This window comes from Leuresthes tenuis, unplaced genomic scaffold, assembly GCF_036924035.1.
Source record: "Leuresthes tenuis unplaced genomic scaffold, fLeuTen1.0.hap1 SCAF_6, whole genome shotgun sequence".
NCBI classification, from domain to species: domain Eukaryota; kingdom Metazoa; phylum Chordata; class Actinopteri; order Atheriniformes; family Atherinopsidae; genus Leuresthes; species Leuresthes tenuis.
Genome location: NW_027325360.1, coordinates 37,009,261 through 37,033,928, shown reverse-complemented (window position 1 = coordinate 37,033,928; position 24,668 = coordinate 37,009,261). Strand labels below are relative to the sequence as shown.

Sequence of the window (24,668 nt, the reverse complement as noted above, 5' to 3'; positions counted from 1 at the left end):
AGCTAAAGGAACCACCTCATGCTAATATTATATTGACTGATTTAAAGGGGAACTCCAGTATTTTTAAACCTAGACCTTATTTCTGGACGCCGACTTTCACCAAACTGTTCTCGGTGAGTAGATGAATGTATTTCATGCCAGAAATAAGGTCTAGGTTTAAAAATATCGGAGTTCCCCTTTAAGTGCTTAAATGGTTAGAAATGACGTACCCTCTGACTGGTTTGTTTTCCCCAGGTTCTGGTGATGTGACCTCCTTCTTGATGACTGAGGCACGGCAACACAATACAGAGATTCGGTTAGCCGTGGGAAAAGTAACAGATAAAGTGGATCAACTGGCCTCGAAGGTATAAACTCATTTTATATGAATAGGTTTCTTAAATGGCTTCAAAAACATTTGATTCTTGTCCTTTTCTCAATAATAGATCGATGATCTTCAAAGGCAGGGGAGTAATTCTTTGAGTGTGTCTAGCATGTCAGTGGAAACCTCGATGATCATGCACAGTATTCACAGAATTGTCCAGGTACGACACAAAACATTCAGTGCCTTGGGGAGGGTTGATTACTTCTCATTTCATGAATATAAGAGATTTACAGTGGCTTGCAAAGATATTCACCCCCTTTTTCCTATTTTCTTGCGTTACACACTGTGATGGAAATTTATTTATTTTGTGGGGCGGGGGTATGTAAACAAAAAATCTACAAGAAATAATCCAAATTCCTAAAGTATAGTACGTCTGAAACACTGACAGGACTAAAACTAAAACAAGTACTCACAGAAGAAACATCTGAGCAAGTACTGAAGGAGTCCTCTTGAGGACAAGGAACCAGATTCAATAATATGCTCATTAAAACAACTGAGCATCTGAACTGTATCAGAGATATTTTAGTGAGTCCTTGACAATATATGGCAGCAGCGTCACATCATTATTTTGTTTAGCAAACAATTAGATGGTTCTCAAAAATTTAAAAGGTTAAGTAAGATTAACTGAAGTTTCTATAAGAAAATAATCAGCTTTGGCATTTCTGAAAGTAACATTAGCATTTATTGCATAGTTGAAACCAACCAGTCAGACTTCTAATAATTTTTCCTCGCTTTTGCCAATGCCAGATTTTGCTCATGAAGTATACTTGATTAATGAGGAGTGAACCAGGCATTATCTCTGCCCTTAACTGCCCTTATCCATGCACTATTTCGAACAGCAATAAGATACATTTTTTCCCAGTCAAAGTGAAAAAGGTCATAAACCAAACCTTGTTTTGAAAAGTGTGTCATGTATTGCTAAAAAATAAGACAAGGCTTAATTTAAGGAATTTTTGTTTTCCTTAGTGTTATAATGATATCACTGATATCATCAGCAAAAACAGATGCACATGTGTATTCATGAGGAGTAGTAGTTAGGATTTAATCAATCAGTGACACCTTTTCTGGGCACTTCAAATTTGGCTGAGTAGGACGGTGGTGTGGTGGTTAGCACCGTCGCCTCACAGCGAGAGGGTTCCAGATTCGATCCCCACCTGGGGCCTTTCTGTGTGGAGTCTGCATGTTCTCCCCATGTATGCGTGGGTTCTCTCTGGGTACTCCGGCTTCCTCCCGCCGTCCAAAACCATGCATTTTAGGTTAATTGGTGTTTCTAAAATTGTCCTTAGGAGTGAGCGTGTGTGGTTGTTTGTCTCTGTGTGGCCCTGTGATGGACTGGCAACCTGTCCAGGGTGTACCTCGATGACTGCTGGGATGGGCTCCAGCCCCCCCCCGCTTCCCGACTGACGGATTAAGCCGGTATAGAAAATGATTACTGGATAGATAGTTACAGTAAGCTTTAAAAAAGAAAAAATTAACCAGACTCGGTGAATAATTCCCTATAATCCCTATAGACCAGTGAGCAGTGCTGACCAACATGTCATTGGGGGCATCCGGTGGGAACCTCCTTTCATCAGTGTTTCGTCTAGTTGGGCCCACGACAGCTCCAGGAGGATAGACAGTGATCACTGGCATCCCAGAGTCACTCCCCTAATGCCAGCCAGCACTGCTCCTCACGCCACAACAACCGTCTTTTCTTCCACAGGAATAAGAACCATTTATTTAAATACTGTTCATGTAAAAGTTTCATTCGAGATGGTAGAGCATTTCTGGCAGCCAACAGCGGTGATATGGAGGATTTTGGACACCTCCAGATCAAGAGCTTAGATTTCAAATGACTTAATCACTGATGTAGCTGAAAGCACATTAACATGATAAATAAATGGCAATACTTTTGAGATGGTCAGCTCTGTAAATATTATAGCCATCAATACCAGTGTCTTTGTTGGAAAGAGATTTGTGGTTCTGATCAGTTTTCTGGGCCCTGCTGATGAAAATGATCCCACAGCCCCTCCACAGCAGACGGCACACTCTAGATGTGCTCATTTCAAAGGGTGTTGTTATCTCAAATGTGGATGTCATTGATGTTGCTTTATCTGATCATTTTTGTGTTTTCTTTGACCTGTCTGTGATACCCAAGCCAGCAGTTGGGTCTGCAGTTGTTCAGGGAAGACTCATAAACGACAGAACAGGGACACAATTTATGGAAATGATTAGGTTTGAGAACACCCCGTGCTCTAATGTTGATGATCTGTTGAACTCTTACACATCAAGTCTCTTAAATGTTTTGGATACCATTGCTCCAGTCAGGGTTAGAATAGATCAATGATAAGTAGGCAAAGGGCGCCATGGAGAAAAGAAGAGTCGGTCAGGGCACAGAAAAGGAAGTGCCGGAGAGCCGAACGGAAATGGTGCAAGTCAAAGCTCCAGGTTCATCATGAGATTTAAAAAGCTATGTGTGTTCAACCAGATTATGTGTAGAACAAGGGAGAGTTATTTTTCTGAAATTCTCAAAAATTGCAGTAACAACTCTCGTGTCCTGTTTGCTACAGTAAACAGATTAACAAACCCTCCAGTTTCACTGCTTTAGAACAAATTTTTACATCTAAGTGCAACGTGTTTGCAATATTCTTTAATGACAAAGTTCAAGGCATTAAAAATGCAATAATTTCCACAACACAAATAACTACTCTGTCGCCAGCTAGACACCTAGAGCTGACACATTTCACACCTGTCACTGACAAAACAGTGGAAGAGATCATCTGAAGTCTGAGTTCATCAACGTGCTGCCTTCATGAGTTGTCCAGACTTCTAAAGTCTGTGCTGAGCAGTTTGTTATCACAACTCACTCATCTAGTTAACATCTCCCTTCAGACTGGAACATTTCCAAAGACCTTAAAAACTGCTGTCATTAAGTCTCTTCTAAAGAAGAGCACTCTGGATGCCACAGTACTGAACAACTACCGGCCCATATCAAACCTGCCATTCTTAGGCGAAGTCCTAGAAAAAGTTGTATACCAACAGCTTACTGACTTTCTCCTGTCTAACAATACTTTTGATACTTTCCAGTCAGGCTTTAGGCCCCACCACAGCACTGAGACGGCTCTGATCAAGGTGACAAACGATAATCACTTGAGCACAGACGCAGACAGTCTCAGTCGTTAGTTCTCAGAGGTTAGAAGACTGGGTGGGAATCTCTTGTAGTGCTTTAAACTGGTTCAAGTCCTATCTCGAGGTCAGGAAATATTTTGTTGAAATCGGTAATAACTGAGTCTCAGTCCAAATGACTATGACCTGTGGGGTTCCCCAGGGGTCAATCCCTATTGTTCAATCTGTACATGCTTCCATAAGGCCAGCTAATACGCAGCTAAAATGTGTCCTACCAAAACTTTGCAGATGACACTCAGATCTATGTGTCACTGACGGCAAGAGAACATGGGCCTGTAGATACATTGTGTCACTGCATCGAACAGATCAGAGTGTGGATGCAAAACAATTTTCTCCAGCTAAACTCAGACAAAACTAAAATCATTGTCTGTGGCCCACAGAAACAAAAAGAGAGCATTATCAGTCACCTTGAGACTCTCTCTCTCTAAAACCTAATAATCAAGTTAGAAATCTAGGGGTAATGTTGGACTCATAGAGACGCCACATTAAATCAATAATATCAGCAGCTTTCTACCATCTAAAAAACATTGCCAGAATCTAAGGAATAGTGTCTAAACCAGACTTAGAAAGACTAATCCATGCGTTTGTCTCCAGCAGGTTAGACTACTATAACAGCCTGTAAGACAGCTGCAGTACATCCAGAATGCTGCTGCTCAAGTCCTGACTAGAACCAGGAAATATGACCATAGTAGTTCAGTGCTCAGGTCTCTGCACGGCTTCCTGTCGCTCAGAGAATAGAGTCTATTCATGGTCTAGTGCCAAAGTACATCTCTGACATGTTAGAGCCATATGAACCAACTCGGTCTCTGAGAACCTCAGGGAGGGGTCTCCTGCTGGTGCCCAGAGTCAGGACTAAACAAGGTGAGGCTGCGTTTCAGGTTTATGCTTCTAAAATCTGGAAAAGTCTTCCAGAAGATGTGAGACAGGCCTCAACTCTGACAATGTTTAGATCTTTAAAACAGTTCAATTTAGTTGTGCATATGACAACTGAAAGTATTTTATCTGCACTCTTTGATTTTAATTTAATTAATTAATTATTATTTATTTTGTTTGTTATATCTTTGTTGTTTTTTTTAATGGTTTTATTTGCCTTCTTTATGCACCTGTAAAGCACTGTGAATTGCCTTGTGTACGAATTGTGCTCTACAATTAAACCTTGCCTGGTTTGGGTAGGGGATAATGAAAGCATAGAGGGTGCCAGAGGTGGAGGTAGGACAAGACACACTAGCAGATTCGGCAGACAAACTCACCTAAACAGTCCTACAGTCACTAAAAATGCCAGTAAATACAAGGCTGTACAGGCCTACTCACCTGAAATGGCCACCTGGTTTTTAAAAGTCTCACATGGGCCACACCCTCCACTTAAATACATCCTGGATTTCTTCCTTGCTGCTCCCAAGAGTCTGTTTACCCTAAGTGCTCCCCTTGCTGATCCCCGAACTACTATTTCTTCTTCTAATCCAAATCCACTGACTGTCCCTTAATGCCTCATCTGAAAATTTTCTTCACTATTTTCCTCACACTCTGTTCATTTACACCTCAACAATGAGACAACAGACTTTGCAACAAATCCTCTACGTCCTACTTCCGCTGAACAGATCCTAACTTTTCATCCTCACTGCTCTGCTTCTGCCCCCCTTCTGACTATTTCCTGGGGAACAACAAGCTTTCCTCCTAAATCTACCTGCATCTCCCAATCACAACCTGCATCTCCCAATCACAAGCATCCTCTAAGCTGCCTTGCCTCCTTGTCTTATTAACTTTCTGCCCCTCTTGAACAAACTGAATTGCCACTCTCTTCACCTCCCTCCTAAATTTACCTGTCTTCGTTTATCTTCAATACCTGCAGCTAAGCTTCTTTAATTAATTTAATGTTATCTTCATTGAAAAAAACAGTGCTTTTCTTTGAAAAATAAGGAAATTTCTAAGTGACCCCAAACTTTTGAATGGTAGTATATATATATATATATATATATATATATATATATATATATATATATGGATAGATATGCTGAGATCATGTGACTCTTGCACACAGGTATATCATATTTGGCTATCTTTGTGACTTGATCATCAGATCTTATTTAGGAGCTTCATAGCAAAGCACTGTTTAAGCGTGCCAACAAAGACTGTTCAAGGAGGTCTGTTGGTACATCGTTCGCTGCAGAGCAGACTGCTGTTTTTTCAGACCACTCTTTTTAATCTTGTAGGTCCATTTGCATTATAGACACACAAACAGGAAAAAGGGGTTGAGTAATTCTGCAAGCTATTGTATCTTGTATATCATTGGGACTTGTTCTGAAACTTGAAAACTCCCATTTTATTTGTAGGAAAATGAATGTTTGAAGAAGGAAGTCTTTGAGAAAAACTCTCGCATTGAAGAGCAAAACCATAAGATTGGCGATCTCATCAACCAAAACCAGAGGTGAGTCACAAAGTGTTAGACAGGCTCAAGTATGGTAGTTTTTGACTCTATCAAATATTGTTTCCTTAGATTTGACATTGTTTCATACTATTTCCTTCAAAAAATATTTTGTGTCCACAAAAACTGTATGAAAAGCAGTGCAATAGTGAAAAACGCAACAGCATAAAATATGTCATAGATATTAATCCCAGCAAGTAAAGGGCCAAAATTATTAGGTCTTTTAAGTAATGCAAAGAAAGAGGCATCTTATAGATCTCAAACTCACTCTGCAACATATATATTACAATTTACCATGATAGCATCCTGTAGTAGACACCATATGTACGACATGACATATATATGCCCTTGGTACATAAGATCATCGGGTTTGATTCTCGGTCAAGGCATGCCTCCAGCAACCTCAATACTGAAATTAGCAAGAGAAGACAACCCTGCAGGCCAATTCCAAGCCAATTGAAGTTAAGCCATATGACATTGCTCAACCTCTTCAACGAAATGCTTCCATGGCATAGATTTCCACAAAAATGCATTTGAGAAGAAAAAGAAGAAATTTGTAACCTTTACTGAAGAAAGTTATCAGTCTAAGTTTATTAAATGTAATCTGTTAGTTCTGTGGTTTTTCAAGGTATATGGAGCAGAGTCACCTGCTGCTGGAACAGAGGAATTACTCCCTAAAGTCATCCAGTGAACAGAACCAGGGGAGACTGCTGCAGGCTGAGCAGGACAAGGTGAGAGTTTATCTTTCTGCTTGTTCTTAAAAGGGAACATCTGAGGCTTAGGATTTTTGGTTGGCATTGTAATAAGTAAGATGGTTCTTTCCTGCATGTAGATGTACTGCAGCGTTAGTTTGTGTTGACCCCCCCCATTTACTCGTACACTAAGATCCTGGGATTTGAAAAGTTTGTTTTATCGTGCCTTTGTGGCTGCAGTAGATTGAAATGTAAGTCTTATAATTAAGACCTTTTTTTTATCATTATTTTGTAATTATCACTCAGACCTCAGAGTTAACTCAGTGAATTTGAGTATTCAGTCGTCTTTGATTTTTCTTTTTTTAAAAGGAACTATAGCTATTCACAGTTTGGCCTATAATTCACAAAAAATTAGAAATGTAAAGTTGCCAAGTGCCAAAAATGAAGCTTTATATTCAAAAAGAGATTGATAGTTTACAATATTATTATATAATATTGTATATCTAATGATATAATTATATTATATGATAATGTTCAGTGACGGCTTGTGGTGACATTGAATGGGGGGGCTAATGTATTATAAAAGCCAAGTAGTCGTATAGCAACATAAAAGGTGTCCTGTTAGAATTTAAGTTTAAACTATCAGCATGGGCCTTTTCAACAAACCACCAAAACTCTATTTAGAAGAATGCACTGATGGAAAATATACCATCTACCATCTCGCTGTAAATACAAATACTTTCACACCATGAAAGGTTTTTAAAAAAAGGTCAACCCGGACTTGTGCTAAAAAATTGGTTTCAACTACAGCCTATTGCAATTTGCTTTGGAACACAATAATCCAAACATCAGCACAAAACTAAAATAGTAACTCCAGAAAAACAATGAACGTTAAGAGAGTCTCCACAAAATGTGCCATCTGTGTGACATGAATGGGGGTGGTCTACCTTATTTGAAGAGAAGCTTCAAGAGGCTGTTAGCCATTAGCCTTTCTAACGTTAGCCGTTAGCCATTAGCCAGTCCTTTCTCTCAAACCAAGTTACACAATAGCTACGATATTGGCGCTTTTCTTTCCGTGTAATTTGGATATCCTCTGGATGATGTGCCCCTACTTTTTTCACCTAAGGACATTGAAGAAAACGGATTCGAAAGTAAAAAAATCCACTTCGTTAACGTCGATGCTTGCCATTGCCAAAGTTTCGCCCTACACACGCAATCAAGTAGTCATCTGTGATTGGCCCAAATCTGCTAGCTTTGGGCTGTACAGATTTAGCCCAAATAAGCTGCAAATGGAGGGGGCGGGACTTGCAACCTGTCACTCAAATGTTGAAGAAAAGTCAAGTGTAACTGAGTTGCTTCGCTTGGGCTGTAGATAATTAGCCCGTTTTCACAGATTTCATGGGTTTTAGTTCAGGTTTTGCCCTGCTCTGATCAAAAATTAAAAAACTGTTTGTTTAAAGTTTTTATTGAATTATTTATATATTATATTCTCATTTTTATTGAATAATGTAGGGAGGGCTGAGGCCTGTTAGCCCAATTATACCAGCCGTTCCTGATAATGTTATTATTTGTCTTTTTTTTTGTGCCACTTATGACTGTTTTTGGTGGCAGTGGCAATAAAAATCATAAAAATGTGTGCAATAAGAGACGCATGCAACTGAAGTGTGGACAACTGGGAATCAAAGAGTGGGAGTTGTGTAGTTAATCTTATTTGGTTCATGATGCAACAATTTTTACTATACGTTTCTATGACAAGACAAGGAAAATTTATTTACATCGCTCAATTTAACAACAAAAATAAGTAAAACAGTAGAAGATGCCTTGAATTGAACGTTATTGATAAAAGTCCATCCACATTCTATATTCGCTTAATACCAATGCCTGGTCGTGGGGGGGGTGGATCCTATCCCAGCTGTCATTGGGTGAGAGGCGGCGTACACCCTGGACAGGTTGCCAGTCCATCACAGGGCCACACAGAGACCAACAGGACACACAACCATCCACACTCTCACTCACTCAAGGGTCAATTTAGAGTCACCAATTAACCTGACATGCATGTTTTTGGGTGGTGGGAGGAACTAATCAAAATGACTTTAAGTAGTTTAATTCACACAATCAAATGACTGTATTTATGTAATACTTTTCTACTTTATTTGACCACTCAAAGCACTTATACACACGGCAAGCCTCATTCACCTATTCACACACTCACTCGTGCAACACTTCTTAGTTTATGCAGTGCTTTTTTTAATCCATCACACACATTCAAACGCTAATGAATAAATTGGTGGAAACGTGCCTAGGACACTTTGACATGTGGTCTAGGAAGAACAGGAGTCAAAACACGACATTCCGATTGGCAGATGACTGCTCTTCCTCCTGACCTACAAATGCCAAACAGAAAAGTCTTATGGTTGGATTAAAAAAAAAAAGAGTTGCAGCAGACCAGCAATTAGCTTGGAATTTGCTCCACATATGTGGTGCAAAAGAAACTGTTCCTGTTCCTGATTAGCCAAGATGTCTGAAAGGTTCATAACATGCCAGAAGATCTGAAATGTAAACTGTTTGCTGTTACTTACGTATGACAGCCATAAATTTTAGCCATGATTATTGTGATAATGAATCTTACAAAGTGTATATAGAAAAATGAAAAGGATCAAATAGTTTTCAAGTGATTTATAAAGGTATCAAAGACCAATAGTAGGCCTACTGGAGTTTACTTTGTACGTAGATAGAAATATCTTTATTTTTCAGTAAAGTTTGCCCAACTCATGTTTTTATATATGCCTGTTTTAATTGATGCGACTGTGAGTGTGGAATGGATGTTTAGAGTGGAGGATTTTTGTATTTGTAAGCTTTTGTTTGTAGGTCATTATTAAAAAAGGTCTTGACTTTCAATGTAAATGACTAAATTAATGAAGCTGAGCCTCTTAACTTTGTCACAATGTTAAAGACTTTCCTTAGTTTTTAAAAGCTGATGTTTAGAGTTAAATGGTTTTTAAAGAACTATAATGACTATGTTAATCTAAATTAACATAAGCTGTTCTACTCTGGCTGAATCCTTCTTTAAGGTTTTTCCTGAAATGCACTTTGGTTGCCACAGTTTATGGGGATTATGTTGGCATTTATTTAATCATTTACTGTCTATTTGCTGATGCCACTCTTTGCCAACTGCTCATTGCCAACTGCTCTTTGCCTAGTTATGTTAGCAACTGTGCTGCTAAGGAAAATCTAGCATTTACTGCTCTCTTTTCTCAGCATGCACTGCCGCTGGACCTAGGCTATGGCCAGGTGAGCCTGTTTCCTCTGTGTTCTGCCACCAGATTGGGATCACGTAGTACATCTGCAAAATAAGGAGAAGCTAAAAAATGAAGAACAATAAATAAATTGATTAATAAGATACTCCAAGAACAGTTTAAACCATTAAGATTTCATGTGTGCAGATACACTCAATTGTTGCATTTGTGTTTCAAAGGTTTTATTCTGAAAGTAAAAGCTACTCTTTATGCCTGAAAGAATTTCATCATGATGATAAGTTAGAAAGAGTTCCACAGATAAGTCCCTTAGACATTTAATCATCCCTTGGATCAAATAAATCAATGGACACTTCATGTAACTGTCACTTAAATTTGCAATCACTATAAATGGTTTCAAATCAACTTTTGGGATTGACAAATTGGGTTGCACCAGAATCATGAAGAATTACTATGTAATCCCAATTTCACTGCTGCTACTGGATCATCATTTACATCATTCTTCATTGATATTTTGACTAACTTTTTTTTTTCTTCTGAATTATTTTGTGTTAGTTGGCACTCGCCATTTTTCTTCCACAGGGACATGCTGCTCACATCACTAGCACCAGTAGCCAACTCATCCAGGCTTGTCACTTTGTTATTCTGCTGTTGCACTGTGGCCTGGGCTTTTACCCTTAATATCACCAGCCATCGGTGCGTCTCCTCCCCTTACGTCTCTCACTGTTCCCTTGCATCTTAATTAGGTCCGTCTGACTGAGGAACTGGCTTCATCCACTGCACGGGTGTCTCAGCTGCAGCTTGAGGCTTCAAATCACCAGCAAAAGGCTGTGGAGCTCCAGAGTAAACTTAATTGTGCCCTGCAAGACAGTGAGAGCCACTGCAAACACATTGCTGCCCTGGAAACACGACTACAAGGTTTGAGTTGATGAAATTTTCTGTTGATTAGGAAAATATCAGATGACATATGGCAACTCATTTGAAATAGTTTGATTAAATCAGATGCCGGTTACATAGGTGTACTTAATACATTTGGTGCTTTTGAGAGTCTTTTCTTCAGGACAAGATATTGTGTGTGACTCAGCCCGAACAGGCTACACCTACAATATTTATATTCTTATTGATTATTAGGCATGTTACCCTAGTGCAGCATAATGCTGCAACAAAATTCAAATGTAGCTGAGGATAACAATGTAGTACGTCAGGCTGGGGAAGGGGTGAGCCATTGATTTGAAGTAACACTTCCATGATAAGCCCTTATATGAGTGGTTCATCAACATTTTTATTTGAGTGTGTTGAAAGAAACTAACTATATAATCTGGTAATGATTTCAGGTACAGTGGATTTGTCAAAATGATTGTATGTATACAACAATATGATTCAGATCCAGATATTACCAATCCTACATTATAACAAGTTTTGACTTGAGAATTTGTTTGTACAATAGCAACTCCACAAAACCATCCATGTGTCAGATCATCAGTAGAATGGATTGTATGTACATTTTCCATGTAAATTGTTTTTGACTTTCAGAGGTGCAGGAGGTAGCAGAGAGAGCCCAGACTCAGTACCGCTCAGAGAGGCAAAGACGCAAAGAGATGGAGCTGAAAATCAACAGCCTGGAAGAGGAGCTGCAGGACCTTAAAACGGATAAAGAAAGTCTAGAGTGGGTAAGAATACGTATTGCGTTTATTTTTCTGTCGGGGAAAGTGGGCAGGAATTTAGTAGTCTACTGTAAGTATGCACGACATATCATAGACTATCAAAAAAGATGAGATGATTTAAGTAAGTGAGGAAGTAAATGGACAGAAGCCTTAAAAATGTTCTGCATATTCTTATAAACAGTTGGTTCCCCTCTTTTTTTCCAGACACTTTCAGAGAGGAAGAAGAAATGGCAGGCAGAGCGTCAGCACTGGGACGAGGACATGGAGGAGCTCCGGAAGAACAACCAGCAGGAGCTAGACAACCTTCGAGCTCAGCTTCGCAAGACCAGAACCAGCAATGACAATGCTACGTCTGAACAGGTTGCATCCCATCAATAGACTGTTTGACGTTAAGAGCTATTCATTATGAAGCCTTGGAGTAGCCACAGAGAGGAAATGGATATTAAATATCTGTACGTGTGTCCACATTTTGGCTGCTACTGTTTATCAAGTGACTATGATGACTATCGAGTGCAGGAAATGCTTTTGGGTGTGAAAGGAAACAACTCAACCTTCACAGCAGATTAGCCTTTCTATCTTAACCATATTACTAACTTCCCAGATCCCAACATTTGTTTTTTTTTTAGCAGTTGGAAAAGAAATTATTTGTTTTTCTTTCTTTCCACTAAACAAAGCTTTAGGTCCAAATAAGTTCAACACTTTTTGTATTGACAAGTCATTTTATGATTAATGGCACATCTCCTTTATTTGTTGTAGTTGTATCAGCTACAGGTGGAACTGGAGGAGGAGTGGAAGGGGAAGTGTGAGCAGATGTTGGCTTTGGCTAAAGAGCAGCATAGCCGAGAGCTCGGTGAATTAACAGAACAGAGAGACATTCTGCAGGACAAGTTAACTCAACTACAGGAAAAGGTAGTTTTAACTTTGATAAAAAATAAATGCACTTTAGAAATACTGGTTTTAAAGTGTTATGAGCAATGTCTGGTTTAATCTTAATTAAGTCTCTCATGTCCACAGTTTAGGGTTTTGAAGCAGTCAAGAAATTCAGAAGAACAGAGTTTGCTACAACACAGCAAACAAAGTGAAGATCTGGAAGCTCTTCAGGAAAAAGTAAGATGAAATACCGTGTGTCAGATAACTTGTGAGTCTTGGCTAGATCTCACCATGAAGACATTGTTGATATGCAACTGATATTCCTCTCTCAGGGAAAAATATTTTTCTGTTCTTAGTTATGGTCCTACTCTTTCTAAGCTTAAAATACACACTTTCCTTTTTTTTATTCCATTCACCTGTATATATGTCTCAATGTGGACCGTTATCCTCCTTAAGTACACAGCCTTGGAGCAGCAGGGATCGTCTCTAAGGGAGAAACTGGAAAAACGAGTGGCTGAACTGGAGAGGAAAGTTGAAGAGCAGGAGAGTTCAGGGGACACTGCAGCAGAGGTGAGGTGTCTTACATGACCAAGCACATGGAATAAGGCTTTAACATGAGGCTATAATATAAGGGCCATCTACAACATTACTATAAAGGTGCAATAATAATACTGATGGGAACAGCTACAGGGATGAATATCATTCTATAAATTGTGACACCTAATACAGTACAATTCAATACGAGCTGTAAATGGATTTTCATGAGCTGCTGACTCCTGCCTGTTTAGTGCAGAGAAGGCTCACAAAAGACGAGAAGAGGCAGTTTTAAAAGCTTTTGCCTTTTAAGGACAGGAGTTATTCAACAAATAGTTATTCAAATACTTGTTTTCCCAAGCAGCCATACTTTCACTTAAGAAGAGTTGTGCATACTCCGCCCATGTTAAAGTCATCCAGCCAAATGTTCAGAGATCATTTTGACCTTTTTAAAGCTCTTATTAAAAACCTCGTAATCTACCATAAATAAATGGAACCAAAATCATCTCAAATGACCACCTCACATTTCTGATACAGTCTGAATCAAATGTTCATGGCATCAGAGAGCCCATTATGACTTTTGTTGCACATTGTAGCCGCAGCTGCCTAATTTTGACTTTCTTTGTAGAAGGATGTCTTGTTGACAGCAGTCTAAGGCTAATGCATGTATATGACATAAGTCATTATTTTGAACAATCAATCTGAGGCCAGTTGTGTTCTGTTGCAGGTGAAGCGTGTAATGAATGGAGTATTTCATTCTCTGCGAGCAGAATTTGACCTCAATGAATCGTATAGCGGCCAGGCTGTGCTGGCAGCTATTGTCACTAACATCAAAGTAAGTGTTTGGTTTTTTTCTTTCTTGTTTTTCTTGTACAACAAACACCATTCAAAGGATACCTGCTGAGACAGAGAAAAATAGATAGATGGGATGTTTCAGGATTACCTGAGCCATCCCTAACTATAAGCTTTATCAAAAAGAAAAGTTTTAAGCCTAATCTTAAAAATGGAAAGGGTGTCTGCTTCCTGGACATTTACTGGCAGCTTATTCCACAAGAGAGGGGCCTGATAACTGAAGGCTCTACCTCCCATTCTACTTTTAGAAACTCTGGGAACAACAAGTAAACCTGCAGTTTGGGAGCGAAGTGCTCTGTTAGGAAAATACCTTACAATTAAATCTTTAAGATATGATGGAGCTCAGTCATTAAGAGCTTTATATGTGAGGAGAAGAATCTTAAATTCTATTCTGAATTTAACTAGGGATGCACCGATCCAGCTTTTTTGATTCCGATTCCGATATCTGAGTTTTGCATATCGGTCGATACCCGATACCAATCCGATACCATTGTTGAATTTACAAACTGTATACCTCACTATGTGGAAGGCTTCAGGTTAGACTTAAATATTTGCTTACTAAACTTATCCTAACACTGAAACAGACTATGTAGGTTTTTCTTTTCAGAAACGTTTTTACATTTAAAATGTACATTCAATGACTCTGTACACTGAGCTAAAAGTAAACCTCAAGATAATGAATAGAACAATTTAATTAAATTAAAAACAACAGAAAAAGAAAAAGGGTTGGATTTGAGAGTTTTTGCTACTCAAGCCAGCCGTAGTGAGTAATGCACTTCTGATCATTTTCACAAAAATAAAACAGCCGTTTTCTTTTATTATAAAGAAAACCATAAGGTTAGAATTTGCACTTTTATTTTATAAACAGGAAGTGAACCTCCCCTCGCTATAGCTCACTTGAAACCGCCATAACTCTCTTTTAAATTGCGCTGTAGCGCCGGTAACATCAAGTTTTAAAGCTTTTTCTTGTGAGAAAGTAGCTGTTTAGTTCGCTGTTGTGCCGCCAGTTTATCCAAATACCGCTTGTTTGCACATTTGCTCCGACTTGGTGGGATAGGTCCAGACCAGCCGCACCTGTAGCGCAGCGGCAGAGCAGCCCAGCCCAGGTCTGCTGAGGTCATCTGCGGTCAAAACTTCACCATCATACCGGTAGAAGAACACGAGACGATTAATTTACCTGCAGCTTTTTGAAGACTAGACGCGGGCTGGATAGCTTAATTTTTGAAGATAAATGTAGGTCTCATAGATGAAAATAAACATCTGTGTCAGCTATTAGCTTATTTTAATGAAAAGTGTAAAATGTAAATAGCATCCAGAAAGTGTGCAGAGAAAACAGACAACAAGCTTGCTAGATTTTCCAATTTCCAAGGGGGGCGGGACCCACAGTAGTTAGTGCAGTCTATCATATAACCTGTGGGATTCCTATGGGATTTTTTTATGTACTTGTGGAGAAGTATTAACTAACAAAAAGGTATCGGCCCCATGAATCGGTTGTACTTTCCGATAACCGATCCATATATTTTATCAATATCGGGACTGATATCCGATCTAAATATCGGATCGGTGCATCCCTAAATGTAACAGGGAGCCAATGAAAAGAAGCCTAAACTGGAGAGATATGACCTCTCCTATTAGTTCTCATCAGAACTCTGGCTGCAGCATTTTGGAAAACTCAAGGCTTTTCAGAAATTGTTTTGGGACAGCCCAATAATAAAGAATAATTCCAAAGTTCCTCGCTGTAGTACTAGACGGCGAGTAAAGGTCATCCAGAGCAAGTATACAGCGAGATAGTTTTTTCCCTGAAGCGTCCAAAGGCAACAACTTCAGTTTTGTCTGAATTTTATATATAGAGGGGGTTTTCACACACTGATCAAAAAATGGGAATGCTCCTCCAAGAGCTGAGCGTCATTCTTAATGACTATTTAAAAAATGAAGGGACTGGAGATTTTAAGGCAACCCTCCGGTTGGAAGATGACCATTCTACCTCCTGATATGCAGCCTCTCCACCATCAAAGAATCTTTAACAGACAAAGTTAGGCAAAGTTATCTAGTTCACTTTCAACCAGTGATAAATGTTACATTATATATTGGAAAATCTCCCTATTTTAATATTGTGATACTAACTGAGTTCTTATTCGTATCGCTACAATCGCCTCATTTATTACCACTTCTAATGGGCATAAAGTAATTTTGCTTAAGCCATTTTAGAAGGCCTTTAATTTCTGAGTTTTTTTCTTTTTTTCCATTTCAGAATGTAACTCTGCAGCTGCTCAGTGGGACAGATAAATCCTCACTGAGACCACATAACAAGGAAGAAGAGATGGAGGAAGACATTCAGGATGTGAAACAAGGGGAGGAGAAATCTAATCAGACCAAACATGTAAATGGAGAGAGCGAATTAACTGAAAAAGACAGGGAGGAAGAGAAACATGTCGTTGATTCTGACTCCTGCCAAAGCAATAATACTCAGATGATTCAGGAAGGTCCAACAGAGGAGGCGACAGTAACTGAATCAAATACACTAACCCAGGCAGAGGATTCAGAGGCTCTTGATCTCCACAAGGTTTCAAGCAGTAAACTTGTACCACAAGAGTCAGTAGCAGCTGAGTCTGTGGTACAGCCGGAGCAAGCACAGCAGTCTGCTCCTGACTCTTCTACTGAAGAAAAAGACTTGAACAAGTCTGTGGATCCAGAAGAGGGACCTGAGGAGAGTTCAATGCCTGAGGATGATCAGGAAAGAAATGCTGCAGTGAACAGTGTGGGAGATGTAGGGTGTGTGGAGGATAGGCAGAACACAGGAGAAATAAGTGCCACTTCTCAGAAAGCCTTTGGACCCCCAGCCAACCCACCTCCACCACCAGATGTTCTTCAGAACATCTCTGGAGAGGACACTAAGTGAGTCCTGGTGTGAATGTTCTTGGACCACAATTCTCCATTTGAATTTTTATATCCATGTGACTGCTGTTTTTCACATTGGTTGGGTGTGTAAAAGTCAGAAGGGTGAAAACCAGCAAACTAATTGGCATTCAAACACGCTCATTTGTCAGATAATTAACTTGAAGGGTTAGCCTAATGTAAACATCCGCTTGTTTTACCATGACTGCTTTGAAGTGGCTCTCAAGCACACTTACTGTAGATACAGGGCTTATATGTCAACAGCACCGAAAACCCTGAACACTGCTTCAAAACTACAAAATGTATTTAAATGAGGAAAAAAAACGTTTGCATACATGTAAAGTAACATGATGAATATCTGACTGGTTGTGTACATCCTACAGAAAAATCTATCAGCAACACCATCATTTAGTATAAGAAAATATCTTGACTTGCAGTATACTTAAAGGGGACTCCGGTATTTTTAAACCTAGACCTTATTTCTGGCATGAAATACGTTTATCACCAGCAGCTATGAGCTAACAGAGCTATGAGCTAACAGAGCTATGAGCTAACAGAGCTATAGCACACGTTCATTCATTCATTCTTCTTAAAGTATTGGTGAAATAAAGACAGATAATGCCTTATTTAGAGGCTGCATCCTCTAAGCCCCGTTCACTCCGTTATATGGATATACGCCGATCGTGAGTTAGCTTCTAATGGATGCCGACTTTCGCCAAACTGTTCTCGGTGAGTAGATAAACGTATTTCATGCCAGAAATAAGGTCCAGGTTTAAAAATACCGGAGTTCCCCTTGCAAGCTATGTCTTATTACTTTGTAGCAGAGACGGCATAAAAAAAAAACTTCATCTAATTTAAGAACACTGGGAATGGCCAAATTATTTTTTTCTTAGCAAATAACACACACACATATATGTTTAATGCTTGATAATGTATGGTTTGCTTGTATCTGCAGGAACAAAGAACAAAGTGGAAAAAAAAACTTTTACAACTTTTCGACCAATTTAACATTTTTAGAATGTTTGATTGAGATCAGGAAGACATTTCTTTAACGGACTGAGCTGGTGAAGCGTGAACCAACCGTAAAGCCCCATAGATTCCTTTGAACTTAACTAAAATCATAACATATTTGTGCCTCCATCTCTACTAATTTGATCCTGTCTTATAAACTAACTGCCTGAGTTCTGGTTGGCTTTGTCCCCAATTCCTTCTTTTCTTCATTCCTCTTGTATGACCCATCCCACTTTTTTCTGCTATACTCTTAGTCCGACTAGGGGAATTGGTGAGGAAAATGGAGAGGAGCCATTTTTCCAGATTACAACTCCTACCAAAGCCCACTCTGTACCCACTGAAGACGACGAGGAAGATGAGATGGTGAGGAAAGATCTGTAGGCTTTAGACTAAGCTCTCAGATTTTATAGCCTCTTGGCACCTCTTACCTTATATTTCCCCCTGTTTGTCTCAGTGTTATGTCAGCGATATTGTGGCATTAATGTATACAAGATTAAAAAGACTCAGTTTCATCTGTACAACAGTTTCCTTATTTCTCTTTTGTGGCCAGAGCTTGAAGGGCCGTCCACCACCTACCCCTCTGTTTGGTGATGAAGAGGATGATGAGGATCTGGACTGGCTAAACTGACATGGAACCAACACAATGAAAGTCTGCATCTTGATTTTCTACACAACAAACGGGTAGCAGTCTCTTTACCAGCTGTTTCTTCGTGGTGGAATGGTGAAGCTGCTGGTCTGGACAATGAACTGGGGCAACCTGTCTCTTCAGCGCTGTCATCCCACTGATTTGCAGTTGCTGTTGCAACATCCAGGACCCCAAGTTTACCATTTCAGATGTTGGTCAAAAATAACAAGAGCATAGTCAACAGACAAATCGTATACTTTTAAATGGCTTCAACGGTTGATAATGAATCTCAGATTTATTTATTTGACATGAAACTGTAGCAAAATCAGTTTGTTGGATCAGCAGGAATCATTTCCATGATTTTAGCCCGTGGCATGAAAAGGTTTTTAAGAATAGAACTTTTACTCTGTTATACTAAGCTGAAATTCACTCCATTCATTCCACAAAATAAATTACATGGGAATTTTGGCTTTTGTTTCTGTTAAACCAGTTTTACGATAACACCTCCTGATTTTTATTTGTTAGTTGTCTCATATTGGATATCTCAGAAAGTGATTTACTTAACTGAATGTCAGCCCATAGATTACCAAGCAAGTATCTGTCTTGCAATAGTAATTGAATGATTTTTAAAATGTAAAGTATATTTCTTGTGCATTGGCTTTGGCTGTATGATAGGTGATTAAAGTGAATCTGCTAAGATTGTACAATATTCTTTGTACTGGGGTAACTAAGGTTAAATTAAATAGCATCAGAGTAATCACATGAGCACTCTTAACTTGGTTATGAGTATCCAGGTCAGGCCTATTTGTCAACCATTCACATATTTTTTTCTTATTCAGAAACCTACTTTATTTTTATTTTTTATTATTATAGTATTTAGTATAGCAATTGCTGCATTCACATGTTCAATGGAAATTTCATATCATTGATATCAAAAGGATACCAGGAGTGAAAACCAGGAAATTATTGTGCATATGAAGGCACAGAGCTTCGAACAGCCACCCTGATCTCTTACAACTTCCCAAGTCCCCCAGTCAACATCTTGAAGTACTACAGGGCAAGATATTGTACCCCACATTCACCTGTAGATATTGCTGCTCCATAAGTCACTTTGAATAAAAGGATTTGTTAATGCAATGTCTTATTTTTACCAGATTTTAGCCCAGTACTAAAATTACTGAGCTATTTTATCCATAAACGGTTTTGACCTGCTAAACTGGAGACATTCCTAGTTAGAAAAGCTTGGAAACAGACATTATGTTGCCAATGCCCAGCAGGTGGAGCTCGAGAGCCAAATATAGCTACGGTGTTGCCAAGCAACAAAAGCACCAACCATAAACTAACGTCCTAAAGTCAGACAGGAAAAACCTATAATCTCCTTAAAGGTAAGTTAGTTTTGGTCACCTGTGACCCACAAACCTTTTCTTCAGATGAGTCATTTTGAAAATTGTCCACAGGATATCATAGAATAAACGTAATTTAAGATTATATTAGCATAGGAGATTCTTTGTTTGTGAAGAGCCTTTTCATGTCTTCCTAATGAGATCGATTGGGTTAAGGACAAGTTCCTAATATTAATGTTCACTTCACAGGCAGTATATTTTTTCGGGCATGCTGTTTGTAGGCTTGCAAGCGTTCACCCATTTCAAAGTGCGCGGAATCTTCTTTGAAAGTAGAGACGCGAACGTAATGTATGGAGCCCGGCAAGGGCCATCAGATGACAAAACAAAACGGTGTATATTCGGCCGTGATATTTGCAATTTAATCTAAGCCTTTGTTCTCAGGATAGCCTTTGTTTTGTTACAAGGGTAACTTTGAACAATAACAATGGTCAGAGGTGTAGGTTTCGTTATACAGCGTCTCTTAGTTTGTTAAGCTTAATTTATGCTTCTCCGTCGTCGACGGCGTTGAGCATTCGAAGTTCTGCGTCTGGGGAACACGTTGCTCTGCAATTCACCGTGCAGGTAGGGAGGTGGGACTGTGCGTTTGTCTGGTTTCAGGGATTATAGCCGAATCCTTGCTTTTTCTTCCGGTCACAGTTAACAACAGTAAACAATGGCAACCGAGGTGGAGCAGCTGTATTTGCAGGTGGAGCTCATCAGTATTGAAGAAGAAATGCTTAAATTGCAAATATTGAAGTGCAGGCGACAGAGAAGACATTTGCGGAGGTGGTCTGGATGACCGGCTGAGGCTGGGAACGGGTGAATTTACAACACTGGTTGTGAGTTTACAATCTCGATGAACAAATGCACTTTCGATAATTTCAAATGTCAACGAACTTCTTCGCTGTGTCCTGCCATTAAGACCGGAAAAAGCAACTGCCGGAAATTATGTTCTGAGGGGACCAATCGCAGCCCTTGTGGTCCGCGTCAACGTGACACGTGGAATTTTTTGGAGGTGCACATGCTAGGGGTCCACGTCGACGCCGTAACTACGCCATCGAAATGACAGAGAAGCATGAACGCTTTAGTCTGTGGGGTGGGTTCTTTTAAAAACTGACCCTGAGCTGTAGCATAGTAAAGTCGCTTGTAATTCTAAAAAAATCTTTAAAAAAATCTTTATTTAGTCGTCAACTCATTTTTCTCTGAAATTTCACTCATGAAATATTCTTGAGGCCACATTTAACCTGTCAATTGAAAAATAGTACCCGTTAACTGTTGCATTGTAATCAAATTAAAGGTGTTGGAATTGTAAAACATTTATATTAATTACACAAAGACAAACACATACAATACATATAAAACCAGGCTGGGCTTTGTGGGATACAGCATTTATTTCTTTATTTTTATAATTGCATTTGGTTCTCTGCTTTTAAAACATGTGCATGTGTATAGCTGATGATAGCCATATGGATCTACCAGTTACTTTGTATGGTATATTTGGTCTTGATAGAGTAATACTGGTGGGAAAATCATAAACAGTGATGATCTAAGAGGTAGGTGGAGAATTGGATGTAATTTGCCTAGTAATGTTCAGACATGCTACATTCTGGTAATTGTAGAAAATGATCACTCTCACCCATTCATTACTCAAATACATGTTGTTAGTATCACCTTACAGGTTACCGTTATTCATCCTGTATCCGATGTTGGCTGGACAAAAACTCAGCGATGGAAGCTTTTCATCTTCCATCCTGGATGAAGCTCATTGTCTGAGGCCTCTATGCTCCCATAGCTGTTGCTGGGAGGCAGAGCAGCATATACGTATGGGTAAACCACGAATTATGAAGGCTCTTCCCTGTAACAGGACCTCAGAAACAGCCTCTGAAGGTGGGCACACCTGTAATCCTCCCATATCACAGCATTTAGTTTAAAATCTAAACTGGGATTATTTTTGCATCAACTCACAACATAATTTGAACTTCAACTCCAAATTGAGAAAAGTTTGGACTACACGGAAAATGAAGACAGAAAGAGGGGGAGAATAAAACAGTAATTCTGAGACATGCTTTGACTTTGTTTTGGTTGTAAAAAATCATGAGCCTGAGATGTTTCCTGTTTGTCTCCTCAACTTAACTCTATTAATATACATATGATTTTGCATTTTCAACATATTCCAAAAACAGATGCGACATTAAAACTTTTAACCCTTTGTGATGTTCCACTATTTCTTTGAGGAACCATGTTTTCAAACACTTTAATCTCACAGATCCTCTGCCCTCTTTGCTCCAAAAAGACTCCGCCTGTCACGAGTTCTGTTTTTCTACCAAATCAGTATCCCATGACTAGCCGTAAATTGCGCCAGATATGCAAAAATGGATGTACATTAACATATTAAATTAAATTAACCGTTCAAAACATGAAATATTTTGGATTACACTGTCTGCAATACATTAAAGTCAAAGAAAATCAAAATCACTTAGTTTTATTTATGATTTTTGGGTGCATTTTCCATCCCATCCCAATTTGGGTTGTAATTTAAACAGCAGATTTTATATTACTTATTTTATTAAGTTCTTTGTATTCATTTTTTATGTTAGAGGACTGTTTTCCAGGCATCACTGCGGTAAATGCATCAGAGTGGTCTGATTCTGGCTTACTTATTGAGAGTGGAGAAGATTTCCCAGAGTCTGCAACCAGACCGGTTGCCTTACTGGGAAGAGCAAGGAGACTGTATGTTGCCGTTTTATTTTGCTAGGTTTGAAGTAGAATGTATAAGAAAGTTCAGATGAAGTAAAAGACTGTTGCAAACTATTGTTTTCACAGCAAGCAAGATGTCCAAATTCTCAATTACAGCTCATCCAGGCCCGCTGATCAAGAGGGACGCAGAGAAAACATGATAGCCAAGGTTTGTTGCACCATTACTAAGGTATGCATGGTAAAACAGGAAGGAAACATATTGCCGTCTTATTTTATTCATCACCCATCTGTACATTTTCTGCCTTTTATATGGTGCCCTGATTTCATTATATATTCCTAATCTCAATTTATGTACCTACATGTTGCTGTGTAAATGAGTATGCCAGTAAATTAGAAAATGGTTTTGCTAAATTCCAAAAAGATAATCTGGAAATTCACCTGAAACAATAATTACAGTACACATGACACCTTGATACCTTGTTTAACTATGAAGGTACCACTAATTTTCCGTGATATATATATACATATATATACAAGTTTTTTGGAGTAATCAATACAGATATCCAGAGGACATATTTGTCCCTACAGTCTGCCTGCTGTCATCCATCGAAATTATTTGCATTGTGGAACCAAAAAAAATATGACAAAGAGGGCCTCGATCTTTTGAGAAGCTGTAATCACACATCAAGCCAGAATGAGAAAACATTTTGCTTTCAAAAATATGTATTAGTTGTAATCTGCCCTCAAAAAAACTTACCAAGATTTATGATCCACCAGCTATTTTTTCCTAGGAAGTTTAAAGAAGCTTTAACTGTTCTTGCAGCTGAAGACTATTGACTCGCTGCCTGGTAATAATTGTACATCTTGTTCCATGGTGATGTGGGTTCCTGGATGTTGTTCCATTCCACCCCATGACTCTGAAAACAGGTGAGCTCAGAGTATATTAATTAAGTAGTGATAAACACAACATTACAACATTACACAAATGACATATGACAAAGACAAAGGGTGCATGTTGCAGAGGACCGAAATGCAGACTTACCAACGAAAACAACTATACACAACATCGAAAACCGATGATGATCTGGCAATGAACAGAGGAAGACATAACAAAGGAAACTTGTTTGTATATGTACTGAGGGACATAATGACTATATGTTCATATAAAGTATAGTGCAGAGATGTAGTGTTTGTTTCAGGAATACTTTACATGTTAAGGCTACAGTCAGTCATGATACAGTCCTATGTCTGGATACAGAAACCTTTGTCTCTTACTCTCTTTCCCACTCTAAGTAACATAAGCACCATATGAATTTAATCCAGATTACACTCCTTCAACATCCTACGTCTGGTTCTGTAAACTGCAAGCTCGCAAGTTCACAAATGCAAATTTCAGGCCAGGACGTGTTAAACTACAGCAATGTGTGGCAAAGGAAGCTGAATGCTCACAAGTTATCATCTTGAAGCCACAGGGCCAATCCCAAATCCTCTTTTTGATACACTACCACTCCCTTTTATAAAGGTAAATTGCCCCTTTATCTTTTAGAGATGATAGTCAACGAGCCATAAAAATGACCACTGCTCCCTGATCCTTTAGATAAAAAGTGCATCTTTGAAAAATGGAGGGGCTAAGTGGAAGGGCCAAGGGGAGTAATAGAAACTGGACCATGCACTCAGACACCCACACATTGCCTGTTCCCCGTTTCTGTTAAAACAAAGATGGTATCTCGTTATGATAATCTGTTTTTGATCCTCAAAACCATTTTTAGTCGTTTAAAGTGCTGCCTTGCGTGACCCATTTGTCCTTTCCACCACAGTGCTAACTCTCCTCGATTGACCATGAAGGAACTGATTTTCCTCCCTTCTGCTGAGATGAACGAGTCTGTTGAGAACAAGGTCAAAAATCAAGCTGAAAACAGTGGTTTGGAAAGTTTGTGCAGCTGAATGAAAATATGCAGTCCCAGTCAAACATTTGGACCCAGTTTACCCATACATGTATGGTAAGGCGTGTTCAGACTTTTGACTGGTACTGTACTGTGGCGGAACAACAGAACAACACAAGGAAGAGGGCTTTGCAGCACCGAACTCCTTTGAAGCATCCAGACCAGAAAGGGTGGGGATCTCTGGCTCCTAATCCCAAAATCATAGACAGTCAGCAGTTGTCCAGGTCAGCCCAGATCCTCAACCTCAGGATCAAGCCAGTGGTCTTGCACCCAGTCTCAGAGAGAATGCAGCGGAGGCACA

General features: G+C 39.2%; 1 protein-coding gene across 2 annotated transcripts in view; it reads left to right on the top strand.

Moving 5' to 3' along the window:
* fkbp15b (FKBP prolyl isomerase family member 15b) overlaps positions 1 to 18,983 on the top strand; it is a 28,171-nt gene extending 9,188 nt beyond the window's left edge. The window contains exons 16-30 of one of the 2 annotated variants that reach the window (XM_072388616.1): positions 235 to 344; positions 423 to 521; positions 5,857 to 5,951; positions 6,577 to 6,679; positions 9,899 to 9,931; positions 10,641 to 10,812; positions 11,428 to 11,564; positions 11,763 to 11,918; positions 12,315 to 12,467; positions 12,573 to 12,665; positions 12,885 to 12,998; positions 13,690 to 13,797; positions 16,066 to 16,709; positions 17,975 to 18,083; positions 18,271 to 18,983. In XM_072388616.1, coding sequence (XP_072244717.1) covers positions 235 to 344; positions 423 to 521; positions 5,857 to 5,951; positions 6,577 to 6,679; positions 9,899 to 9,931; positions 10,641 to 10,812; positions 11,428 to 11,564; positions 11,763 to 11,918; positions 12,315 to 12,467; positions 12,573 to 12,665; positions 12,885 to 12,998; positions 13,690 to 13,797; positions 16,066 to 16,709; positions 17,975 to 18,083; positions 18,271 to 18,348 — 2,204 coding nt within the window. In that variant the 3' untranslated portion in view covers positions 18,349 to 18,983. The remainder of the gene's footprint in view (positions 1 to 234; positions 345 to 422; positions 522 to 5,856; positions 5,952 to 6,576; positions 6,680 to 9,898; positions 9,932 to 10,640; positions 10,813 to 11,427; positions 11,565 to 11,762; positions 11,919 to 12,314; positions 12,468 to 12,572; positions 12,666 to 12,884; positions 12,999 to 13,689; positions 13,798 to 16,065; positions 16,710 to 17,974; positions 18,084 to 18,270) is intronic. The other variant, XM_072388617.1, reaches the window with a different exon arrangement.
* Positions 18,984 to 24,668: the final 5,685 nt, after the last annotated feature.